The 12,789-nt window shown below is 41.6% G+C and overlaps 1 protein-coding gene across 2 annotated transcripts in view; it reads right to left on the reverse strand.

Annotated features, from left to right (window-relative positions):
- Positions 1-6: 6 nt before the first annotated feature.
- mgat5b (alpha-1,6-mannosylglycoprotein 6-beta-N-acetylglucosaminyltransferase B) overlaps positions 7-12,789 on the reverse strand; it is a 43,822-nt gene continuing 31,039 nt past the window's right edge. The window contains exons 9-18 of one of the 2 annotated variants that reach the window (XM_008330066.3): positions 10,664-10,795; positions 9,236-9,369; positions 8,113-8,243; positions 7,092-7,097; positions 5,918-6,073; positions 5,679-5,827; positions 5,409-5,523; positions 3,452-3,526; positions 922-1,193; positions 7-241 (exon numbers count right to left, since the gene is read on the reverse strand). In XM_008330066.3, the coding sequence (XP_008328288.1) occupies positions 43-241; positions 922-1,193; positions 3,452-3,526; positions 5,409-5,523; positions 5,679-5,827; positions 5,918-6,073; positions 7,092-7,097; positions 8,113-8,243; positions 9,236-9,369; positions 10,664-10,795 (1,369 nt within the window). In that variant the 3' untranslated portion in view covers positions 7-42. Of the gene's footprint in view, positions 242-921; positions 1,194-3,451; positions 3,527-5,408; positions 5,525-5,678; positions 5,828-5,917; positions 6,074-7,091; positions 7,098-8,112; positions 8,244-9,235; positions 9,370-10,663; positions 10,796-12,789 lie in introns of those variants that run through there. The other variant, XM_017040194.2, reaches the window with a different exon arrangement.

Genomic DNA, 12,789 nt, shown 5'->3' on the forward strand with positions numbered 1-12,789 from the left:
CAGGAATTAAAAACAGCCTTCTTTCATCACATCCACCTGTGGTCATAAACAGTTTTTGCACAGCGCCACCTGACCCACACGATAGTCCCTGCAGGGGCAGAGGCGCCGGAATGTGTCACTAGAACCCGCGCAGCTGAACAGCAGCGGGTCCTGCTGCAGCAGACACTCGGCGTGTTTGGCAGCGAAGGCCGGGAAAAGGTGGTTCTTCTCCGACTCCAGTCCTTCACACTGGAGGTTCAGCCTGGAAGCAAAGACAAGGCAGGAGAACTCACTTCACACTGGAACAACAGCTCTGTTAAAGGGTGTTAGCTGTAATCCTGCCGAAACAACACAACACTGTGTTCAATATGAGCGTCAGCAGGAGAACCGGGGGGCGACCGGGGATTATTCCATTAATGTGTTTAATATTTATGCCACAGTGAGGCCTCTGGGACTGAAGGGAAACACGTTATTTCTGCAAATACAAAAAATATGAGAAGGGTAAAGTCACAGTGTGGGTGTGAGATTTTTTGGGGATGTGGAGGGAGGGGAGACGTGGGGCAACAATTAGTTTATGTTCCCCTGAGAATTCACATGAAGAGGGTTGAAGGGGTATTCAGTGAGAAGTCGCCATATTGGATTTTTTTTTTTCACTAGCTCCGGTTGTGTTTGAATGATAGACGAAGGCGACTTTGCACAGAGGCGACACTTCACTTTGCCGACCAGATTTCGCTAAATCAACCATAGTGTTTAGTCCCGTTTCATTATCTTTCATTGAACAAAAGGCTAAAATTTTCATAATAGGAAAATTATAGAATGTAGAAACATCACAAGGAGGAAAATCCAACAAATGGTGACTGAGGGCTGAACAATAGCAGCTAATGAAAATGACAGTTCTAACTCTCTTTGCCTGTGGATACAGATTAAATGCAGGATACTCACGCGCTGAAGGCCTCCTTAATGTTGATGAAGCGAAACAAGGCAGGTTCACAGATGAGCCCCGCGCTCTGACAGGTCTTCACACACGAGTGGCCCTCCTGTGAAGCCAGGAGCTGCAGAGCACTGAGGGGGGGCCAGGACTTGACAGAGCTGGTGTTGAAGGCCCAGGTTAGCACACTGGAGTTTGGTAAAAGAGTGAAAGGTCCAGGCTGCACGGCAGGCCACGTCCTGGATGAGTTTAACGGAGGAAACGGAGCTTCAGGAGAACAAAAGTCCTGCAGGTAGAAAGAAAAGAACAGCTGAAATCGGCAGTGTTTTTAATGGACACAGACATTCAGGTGAGTGAAAATAAAACATTAGACTGAAGTAAATGTAGCCGACTGTGGAGAGGTATTCTGGTCATCTCATGCAGCAAATAAAAAAACAATTTGTTCCAGTGAAGGGTGCTTATCCTAATTGACAAGTGCTCTCACCGCTGCCCCGTGATAAGAGCATGAATGCAGCTACAGCCACTGATAATAAATGACATTTGCAGTTAAAATGAGGCTCTGCTGAAAGACCACATTAGCGCCACCTCCAGTCCTGTATATTCAACAGGCTCAGGAACTAACTACTGATATGTTTATAAAAATATAAGATAATTTTTTTATATATTTTTTTCAAACTGAAACCAATCACAAACTCACAAACTTCCCCCCCCCTTTTTTTTTTGCTTTTAGCTGCTATATAACATCTCCTTTCAAATGTCAGACTTTTAAAATAGATTTCCCATTTACTGCCTGTGAGGTAATCGTAAATTATTGATTTAAATTCCAGACCGTCCCTTTTAAAAATTGACCGCATTGCAGAAAATGGTTAAAATGAAAATGAGTCTCTTCCACTGGTCACAGCGGGACAAGGAGAAGCCGACAGGTGAGGAGGCTGCTCTGCTCCGTCACGGTGGGAGAAAAGATATGAAAACGGGGGCAGGTTAGGAAACACTGAGGAAGAGGAGTCATGTCGAGAGGCCGACCTTGGACACACCGGGTGGTCAGTGGGAGTTGCCGGTGGCTAGATGAGTTCGTGCATGACAGCAGGGGACGTTTTCTCCACAGCAACAAATACACAGATGTGCAGCAGCAGCAGCAGCAGCACAACATCTGTCAGGGCTGGTGTGGCTGTGGGATGTGTGCCATAATAAGAGTCAGATTTCTTGAATTACTGTTTTTGTTCAAATATAGGTGTAAAATGTTGGATAATGGTCCGTTTCTATATGAGCATTTCATTTGCCATGCCGCCGTCAGCCTGGCTGAGCAGCATTTGTAAAAAAAACAAACAAAAAAAAAACATATCGCTGCGCTCCGCCATATAGTCACAGCCAAGGTTGTAATTAATTGCTTCCCGATGCCTTGTTCCAAAGGTGTAAACACTGTGGCCAGACTAGTCATCAAATCCAGGAGAGTCTGGATTCTAGTTGAGTTTACAGTAAATGATGTAACATGGACACATCTATGTTTTAAAAAACAATTCTAAAAAATATATACTGTATATACCTCACAGTTTTCCTTTTTAATATTTCTGAAATTTGGATTATGCAAAGAAATAAAGAAAAAAGAAATAAATTAATACATAAATATATAAAATACATATTCATATACACACACATTTAGGTCTACATATATATATATATATATATATATATATATACACAGTATATTACTGTAAGTTATATTTATAATATAAACCCCATACTGTATTTAATGCAGTTTTTATCACCTTTCTTATTCACTGTCTGGGCTGAAAAAAACCTACAGACTTTTTCTCCACCAAGTTCCAATAGAGCTTCATTGGCACAACCTTTGCTCTTTAATAAAATTCTCCAGAATTCGGCTTTAAATCTTTTCTTCTGGGCTTTATAACGCAGGCACGGGGCCAAAGTTATTCACACTCACTCTCCATTCGGCTGCTTTGATGCCAGTCTTGAATTCCATCTCATTTGTTTGCAAATACAGTGACGGGGTCAAGTTGTACAAAAAGAAAAAAAAAATCGTCTCTGGTTCAGTATCAAGTATGCAGGCAGTTCAAGGTTTGGCATGTACATCTGAGCTGCCATCTGTAGCGGTGAAAGAACCTCTAACCACAGAAACTGGACCGACAACAACTTTTGTTTTCCTGTTTAAACAGAAACTGTTAGTAAGTGAAAAATATGCCCACAAGGTGGCAGTAGTGCCACTGAAAGTGAAGGATAACATCGTTAACATTTTTATTAGCATTTTGATTGATTCGGTTTAGGTCAAAACGATTGAGATTCATGAATTTTCTGCTAGCACATCCGAACTTATGGACCAGTGCCTTCATGCTGTTTATAGCACCCCCTGCAGGGGTGGGAATGGAAACACTTCTTCACATTCAACATTCACGTTTTTTCTTCTCAGTTTGTTCTAGAAACACAGTTTCCAAAGGAAAAAAAAAGAACATTTTCAGTCCAACTTTAACACTATGTGACAAGAGCAGTTATTTAAAATAAAAAAAATAAAAACATGTCAAGGCCGACCTGGTTCTGAATGTAGGCATGAACTCTTTCCAGCATCCCCTCACAGGTGTACTCGTAGGGAAGGAAGGGTTCAACCTGCCGACACAGATGACAACACAGATTAAGAAACGGGGGAGGAAGAGAGAGAATGACTACACATCTGTTAATCAATGCTGACACATTCATTAGTGTAATTGTGAAAGCCTTATATCATGCCACCAGCCTCACATTAAAATCAATGACCTCGTACATCACTTGTGGCAGCTTCGTAAATTGATTTCTTCATTTCTACCGACGACTCCGTAAAGCACGTCAACAAAGTGGTGACCTGAGAGTGACCCACAGGTGGAGCTGGAGCCAGGAACGCTGCAGGTGGTTCTGGTACTGTTGCTTAGTACTGCAATCCACTGAGAAAACACTGATGAATCGGTTTTTAGTTCTCTGTCGCCGGGGCGAGAAACGTTTCCTGCTGGCGTAATGCAGATCTACGAGGTCTCGCGAGTCACATTTATATTAATTATTCCGTGTTTATATCTCATTGTGTTCTGACGACATCAATAATTATGGAATCCATCAGGACAGAAAACAGTTTGTCCAGATCCCAGAGCGGAGTCCCTTCTGAGCGTCTCCCACGGTGGATGAAGTGAGATCTCAGCGTTTATTATGAGGCCGCTGAAGCGTCGGGGGCTTTTAAACTGATAAATGGTTCCTCTTAGTGTTGTGTTCCTCTTAGCATTTCCTTATTACTTTATTTCATCTGAGTTTAATGAAATGTATCTGGCACTTCATCAGCTATTCTGCTGTGCAATTTGCCTTTTGGGCATCTTTATATAATAGAACCCAAGTGTTTGAGAGGAAGGAAATTAATAAATAAATAAAAGCCTGCATAGATGGTGATTTGAATTCAGCAGTTGGTGAATATTTAAAAAAAAAAAAAGAAGAAAAACGTGCGTGTCTCTAATCTGACTGCACTGCTAGGCTGTAAAAAATATGTGAGCAAAATTCATTATTTCATGTGGTTATAGGTGAGATCGATAAAAACTGGGACGTCGCCCACGTTCCCGAGGCAAAAAGACAGTGAGAGAAAGTAAAGAGGCAGCGAAGTTCATGTCCTCGGTTGTGGTCCAGTCCTTCCGTTTCTTATTAATTGTCTTAGCTCTTGTGCAAAATGTATGTAGTAATTTAGTTTGAAAAAAAGGAGAAAAATGGGAATATCAAAGAACGAGACATACGGGATAATGTATCATTTTTATGCCTCAGTGATGCATTCAGATCTGAACAAAACTACGAGTAAAGTGTTTTTTTTATTTTTTATTTCCTACATTAAAATACTATACTTGACTGGGCTTGAATGCAGTGCGCGTTAACATTTATAATATTTATATCTGTGTATATTAAATCAACATAATTTTTTTATTTAATAGTTTCTCTTAACACACAGTTATTCATGTTTTTCATGAACAAGCTGAAAACCTGGAGTCTATACTTGGCAGATAGAGACGCACGTGAATCCCGGCACCAGCAGAGGATCTTGGCTCGCTGCTCTGTTGTTCTGGTGACAGATTGAGCGCAGCGTGATCGATTAATATGATCTGTGGCAGACAACGTTCACTGACTGCTGCCTCGGCCTCTGGAAGGACGCCAGGTAAACCCAGGTGTGTGAATAGTCCAGCTACTACACAGTAGCTGCTGAATGTCTGTGGCAATTAGCATCGCAGTGAGCGGTGAGCGGTGAGCCAGCTAAGCATTCTGCTCTCATATGGAGTTGCCATGATTAAGAGCTCTATTAAGAAGCACAGGGCTTCAAATGTAGGTCAGTCCACGTGAAGTATAAATCTAAAGAGTGCAGCAGCAGATTGTGGCTTCGCCTCAGCGGTAATGCAGCAGCGCGGACCGTGCTGTGTACGGGAGTATTATTTTTGCTGAGAGGATAGTGCTGAGTTTGGGAAAAAAATAAATAAAAAGAGAATTAACATACATCGATCTCCATGATCTGGCGGATGGTTGCATCAAACTCTTCAGTGTTATTGAAGTCGATAGTGATGACGTGCGGTCGGCCGATGTACTGCTCTGCGTAGGGATGCTGAGAGGCACCTGAGGGAGAAGAGGAGGGACATGAATTCACACTCACTCACACTCAGTGTGTATTCACACTCGAGGGGACGAGCCGGCAGGGATTTTACTCGCTGCAAAGTCCAATCTTTAAATAATGTTAGCCCCCCCTAGGGGTCCAACTTTAAATTTGTGCACCTTCCTGGAGGTGGGCTTTCCTCTGAAGAAGTCATGGTTGAGGGAACTGTGAGCGGGGTTGAACCTGGGCTGCAGGAAGATGCAGCCGTTGGCGATGGCCTCCAGGGGAGCAGGGCCCTCGTAGGGAAAACCAAAGCCGATGAAAAGCTGGACAAGAAAAAGAGGCCACGGAGAAGGTGAAGAAAAAGAAAATAAGGCTGGATTCAACTTTTCATAACTGCACCTGAAACGACTCACCTTAGCCTTCCTGAGAAGCTGCTGCAGCTCACGCTGAGGCAGCAAACCGTGGTTCTTGATAAAAGCTGGCACCTCTGGTGGCCGCTGCGTCTCATAGTAGACAGTTCCATGTATCTCCATGTACTGATTCAGGATGTGGAGGATCTTTTCCTTACCCTTGAGTAGAAAATGGATGACATTATGACAGCCTGAATGTTCCCGCAAATGTTGCTACATGAGAAAAAGGAAACATATTTTCTGCAAATGTTGTTTATTTGGCATTTATAAAGAAAAAAATATTAATTATATCTCTACTGAATACATTTGTTAAATACTAACTCGACCATAAAGAGCAAAAGTCCAGACTTTTTTTATCTTGAAAACTAATGCTTATGCTATTTTTTACCCATTCTTTTTAAATGAACAAGTGAAAAAACGCTGTTTCAGAAAACGTTTAGTGAATAATCTGATAAGAATTTTACTTTAATGCGTGTGTGTGTGTGTGTGTAATGAATGTGTATTTTGAATTTTATACCTGAAAATGATCAGATGATTCTACATAAAACTACTACTGTATCAGATACAATTATACTACCAAAAACTGCTTCTCATAGATTGTTTTAAAGTTAAATTTGGCTGAACAAACTCCCACTGCAGACAAAAGCCTTGGTCATTATTGTATTTCAATAGGAGGGATTTCAACCTCCGGGGAGAGCAGCACAGCCGTATCATGGCAGACTGAACGCTTGCTGTAAAGCCCCAGTGTTAAACTCCTGTCTTTGTTCCCAGCTGGACTCAACTCTTGGTCAAAAAAGAAATAAAGAAGCAACAAAAGGAAAAGTAAACAGTTGAAATTTAGTCATGAAGCAGCGGCACAAAAACCTCTGCTGCACCAGCCAAAAAAAAAATAAAAAAAAATACTGTGGCTCAACCACTGGGGGTGTTTTGGGTGGGAGAAAAAGGGTTAGAAATATTCCGCTCCTATCAAGATTAACCTGATTATTTTGGCGACTACACAGAAAAAAGAAAGATAAAAGTTTGAAGGAGAAACATTTCTGAGGATCAATATACAGTTTATAGAAAATATGTAGTATAAACATGACTGAAGAATAACAAAAATGATGGATTACTCTGGATGAAGATCCTTCAGGATCGATAAATAATAGCAGTGAGAAGCAGCCGTACTCGTACTCACTTGAAGCTGTGTGGAGAGCGAACACACGGGAGGAGCACGGGTACAGGGTGAGTGCATGAACAGGAGGGCAGTGATTGAGAATGGGGGAGAGATGGGTGAGGAGAGAAAAAAAAACAGACAAGACTTATTAGTCATTTCGGGTACAGGGTGAGTGCATGAACAGGAGTGATTGAGAATGGGGGAGAGAAAAAAAACCAGACAAGACTTATTAGTCATTTTTTTCCCTCAAGGGTCATTTCACATGAAGACCTTCAACCTGCGCTCAATGAAAACACATTAATTCCTCGGAGAAGTTCAGACTCAGAAGACCGATATTCCAGAACCACAGATACATCCTCAATAGGATGTGGAACAGAAGCGGTGGAAGTGCAGGAATGAAAGCTGTAGCTATATTTAAGTGGAGTAAACCTTAGAAGGTTACTGCTGCTGCTGCTGCTGCTGCATCACACTTGAAAGTAAGAGTAAAAAGACAGGAACGCCTTGCCAGCAGCTTGGAGGCAAAATTTACTCTGAAACAAAAGCGATTGTTTCTGCATCTTCACACCTTGGGAGGCAATCCTAGAGGAGTTGTTTGGATGTGTAATAGCGAGTGGGTGTTTCACAGCTAAGCTACGTGATATTCAAATGTCCTCCAGAACCTTTTTTTTTTTTTTTTCATTCTTTGTTTGTCACATTTTTCTCCAACATAAATACAAATAATCTGAGCCAACGGTTTCCAAAGTGTGGGTTGCATTTCTCCTGAAGGGCGCCAGACCATTTTACAAGGGAAAAATGCAGATGATGTAGACCGGGGTTTGTCAAACTCATTTTTGTTCATTTGGTTGATTAGATATGAAGTACTGTACATTAGAAAATATTCATATTTTCAAAAAATCATGAACATCAAGTGTTGTGCAATTTTTTTTTCTTTAAAAAAATTCATCAAGTGGGCTGGATTAAACCCTCTAACGGACTGTTTTTTTGGCCCGCAGGCCTTATGTTTGACACCCCCGATGTAGACGTTAGAGTGGGATGTACTGACCTTCCACATGCTGGCTTCTTTACCGTACACCACAGCCATATTGTTCACCTTGTTCTTCTGAATTTGCAGCCTCTCTGTCTCATTCAGCTCATCTGCCACGAAGCCCATAAAAGAGTTGTCTGGAGTGTGAGCTGCCAAGAACGACAAAACAAAAATAAAACAATGGGTAAATAGGATATCAGAAAAAACAATTCACAAAACTGTATGAATTCTTTTTAAAAAGGGTGATGCCTGTAGGATCTGTCCACATCCAAACAGCAGGAACGGTTCTGACACTTTTTTATCACTATGTCATTTGGAAATGTTCTTTCATCAAGGCCAACTGTAGGAAAAAAAAAACCCAAAACCTTCTTCTCACACCGACTTCATTTTATTTGTTGAACAACAATGGATGTGTTGACCTTGGTGCAAAAAACCCCAAAACCTCAACACGTTTTTGGTAACTGGTCTTTTTTGACTTTTTAAATCATTTGTTGGTATTTGTTGGAGGATATTGGCAAAACATTTCCTACATGAGTTTATGTATTTACTGATACTTTTTTACTGGTAGTTACTATGTACTATTTCTACTCTGGTAATAAACCCATCTGCTCAGTTTGAGCCAATACTCTATAAACTATATATAATTAAAATGATTAATTTGAATTTCTATTCAAATATATATGAGAAATATCAAATGGTCTGTGAGTGTGGTCTGTAGACGCCTCTCAACAAAGGGTCTGTTTTTTTCTGGCAGTAAATTTCCAAACCCGAGATGAAAGCCGGGCTGTCGGTGTTGTGTTCGTGGTCTCCCTTTGAAATCAGCAGAGGCGACTTATTGTCAGCTAGTTATCAGAGAATTATTTTCAGCATCAGAGGTTTTTTTTTCTCCTGCCAACGGTTTCATCAAAAGCACCGTGATTACATTTGTGTTTGTGTGTGTGAAGCCACCGGTGTCAGACCACAGTCGGTGGCCTCGGGCATCTGTTCAGACACAGCTGCCACCAAACAGAGCCGCGTCAGGGTTGGTTTCCAAAAAAACAAAACAAAACCGAAACCTTTCTTTCTGTGACGGCCCTGAGGATTTCGTGAGCTCCGACAATCTGTTCACAAACAAACAAACACGGTAGCAAAATCAACATACGGAACATGGTCATGTACTGCTGGCCGTGCAGGTTCCAGTAGCCCCAGTTGGTTCTGTAGCCGTGCAGCGTGGCGTATTCTTCGTGGTTGTAAGCAGGCTCAGTTCCAAAGGTGTCAATCACTCGTATGTGGCACCTGGGACAAAATGAAAACACACACACACACAGAGCTGTTTTACACCACATCAGGTGTCAAATAAACCATTCAATCACCACAACAACAACAGAGACCTTCATTTTCCTTAAGCTGCTACATTCAGGGGTCACCACAAGAGGTCATCTGCCTCCATCTCACCCTGCAGAGCTCTTCAACCTTAAACCCTAATAGAGCCATTTTACCACCCTAATTAACACACCTTCTCAACACATGTTGGCTGTTATATAGTCAGTCAGTCAGTCATGTACACACACATATATATATTTATGAATATAATTCTCTAGCGTATCGACTGCTCCTTTTCTTTGTTGCCGATTCCCCAACACTCACTCTGTGAACTGTTGGCAGACTCCAATCTCGTCTTTAATCTTTCTAGTAGTTTCCTTTCTTATATCCTCATATAAATAATACATATGTTTTCAAACGCAGCTGTTTGGCTGTAAGAAAGACGATATTCTTGGTGTTACATCAGTGTACATTTGGGTGAGTTGTCTGTCAGGCTGTCAGTCGTTAGACTTTCACCAAAGTCCAGCTCACACCGGTCCAGACATGTTCCAGCCGAAACAGGGCTGTGATTTAAGCCCTTCGTCGTCGTCTCCCTCTGAGGCTCAGCTCAGTGGAGGGAGACTGGCAGCAGACGTGAATCAATACTGCTCTGTGAGATTTCCAACTGACTTCCTGCAACCGAGGCCGAGTCTTTGTGCAGTGGATGTGAAACTTTAAGTCCACTGCATTGCAAAATAAAAAACACTACAGAACAATTAGTCCGTGTCCCAATCAGTGCTGAATATTCACACTGAAAAGTGGGGGAAAAAAATCAATTAATTCAATCTGAGGACATTGAACTGTTATTGATTGTAATCAGCAGACGATGCCGTCGCCGTCCTCAAACCTCATCAAACATAACTGTTAGTAATAATCGCAAGAAGAAGAGAAAAGGGGGAATAATGATGGAATCTGGAGATTTTTTTTTTCTCCTCCATCTCAAACACCTCGTTGTTTTGAAAAGATAAACGGAGCGACAGTGGAATCACAGTTCCATTCGTTCTCTAATTGATCAGTATGTAAAAGAAGGCAAACAAATTTCCCAAAAGGGACAATTTTCTGGACGTATAGTGCAGTTAATGTTCTGGGAGGCAGGGGGGGTCTGACAGTGTGACCCCCAACCACTCAATAAGCCAATAAAGGTGCATTTCATCAGAAAGGCAATTAGTGAAGACCAAAAAAGGAGGAGAGAGCCTGGTAAACAATCAGACAGAGCAGCAGGACTGACTTGTGCCTCTTCAGTGACAGACCCATGTGCTGCTTCATTTGCTGCAGGCCGTGATAGTCGGTGTAGATGAGGTCAAAGGGCAGAGGTCCGGTCAATGGGCAGCTCCCTCTACCAGGCGGAACACCCAGGAACCTGCAGGAACACAAGCTGGATTAGAACCATCGTACAGAGGGTGTTTCCTGAAGAAGGGAGTTCGAACAACGACAAACATTGCCAGAAACAAAAAAACAAAAAAAACTTTTGCTGGCACAAAAATAAATCCTATTTTAAAGGTCTTACTGAGGAAAATAATTCATAGCAATTAGCAGAGTAACTGGTGAAAAAAAAACCTTTTATGAGCAACTTATGATAGAGTGGGTGTGAAAATGTCTCTATCTTCTGTACACTTGGTATAATCACACTTAAAGGGACATTTTCGGAAAAAAAATACAATTGTTTCGGGGACAGTTTGTCTTTGTGGAAACTTTTTGCAGGTCACACTGAGCGAGGAGGTTTAAGATTTACTTTGGAATTAGGATTAGAACTCAGGTAAGGATTAAGATTAGGCAGTCCACAGTATGTGAGGTGCTGACCAAATATCTTTATTTCAATGTCAGCTGACAAAGCAGTCAGTGAATAAACTAATCAGCTGATTACTGTGTTTCTACAGGTTAATGAATGTCGCAGACCCTCGCCCACCCCCCAAATGGTTAAAAATTACAATTACTTGACACCAATAACAAATCCTTCCTGAATGTCTGCTTTACCAGTTTTACTCCACCAAACAAAGGCAGAATGTTTCCTTGACTGAAGGCCTTCTCTGCACGGTCACAGAAAGGTGCACCTTTCAGTGGGTGACAGCTGAGAGACAGGGGAGACAGTACAGAACACGGGGGGCGGGGGGGAATAAAAGCAGTCTGCCGTCTCACAGGGACGACAGCTGAGACACTCAACTGGGCAGGCCCAGAATTCAGTGCCATCAGAGTCACTCAGTTTGTTGACCAATTTCATCTTCACTCAGGAAGAAAAAAGAAAAGAAAAAAAGCACATTACCAGAGATGAATCTCCTGTTCATTTCACCACCACAGGACTCTGGCAGATACAGAGATTGGCTGTTTTCAAGCAGTATAGCTGCACAAGTCATTACAGCAGCCCAACACACACACGCACACATGCATCTGCCACAGGCATGACTGCCACAGGCATGACACACACACACCTGTCTGCATGAAGTGACCGTAGCAGCCGTGGACGTAAACGAAAGATGAAGAAAAACGTTAACACGTTTGAATTTGTTTTTTTATTAAGAGTTTGTTCAATGATTGTATTCCATTAATTTAAAAACACATTCTAGTGCTCTAAATTGTACTTATAAAAATATAAATGTCTTACAAAAAAAACCCAGTGAGGTGTGTTTTTTCTGAAAATGTTCATTTTCTTGACGGCTCATCACGAGGATATAATGAAAGCTGTTGAAGATGTGTGAATAACGAGGATATAATGAAAGCTGTTGAAGACGTGTGAATAATGACAATTTTTAATCAGACACCTTTCAAAATTTTAATAATTATCTCATTATTATTAATGTATGTTGGAACTTTTTGACTCACGCTCAAGTATATTTAAAACCCAGACATAAAAACAATCCAAATTTGGAGCAACATTAATCTGGTCACAATGAACCACAGTGGTTCCCAAAGTCAGGGGCGTGTCCTCCTGTGGTGGGCAGTGATATTGCACTTTGGGTTCTCAGCTTTAAATTGGTGGCACAGTTTCACTGATTTGTAATTTCTTTTCTTTCTTTTTTTTTTGGTGAGATAATAATGGTTTTTATATAAAGTTCAGTGGAGTTTTGAAGCTCTATCTGTGAAAGGGGGATGGGAGGGCGCCAATTGTCCTATCTGCCAAAGGGGGGTGCTGCAGAAGGAGTTTAGTAAACTACTGGTTTACTGAGTTGGTGCAGTATTATTGAAGTACTGTCAGATTAGTTGTTACGGCCTCAGACAGTCGGACGGTGGAGCCCAGAGAACACAGCATGTGTTGAGGAAAGACTCAGTAATTGTTGCCTTTAGTTTTTTACTGCGGTCGGACTAATGATCCATGACCTTCTACTCTCTCTCTGTACCTTTCTGCAACTGGCTCCAAAA

The sequence above is a fragment of the Cynoglossus semilaevis genome, chromosome 17, assembly GCF_000523025.1.
Source record: "Cynoglossus semilaevis isolate Cse_v1.0 chromosome 17, Cse_v1.0, whole genome shotgun sequence".
In the NCBI taxonomy this organism is placed as follows: Eukaryota; Metazoa; Chordata; class Actinopteri; order Pleuronectiformes; family Cynoglossidae; genus Cynoglossus; species Cynoglossus semilaevis.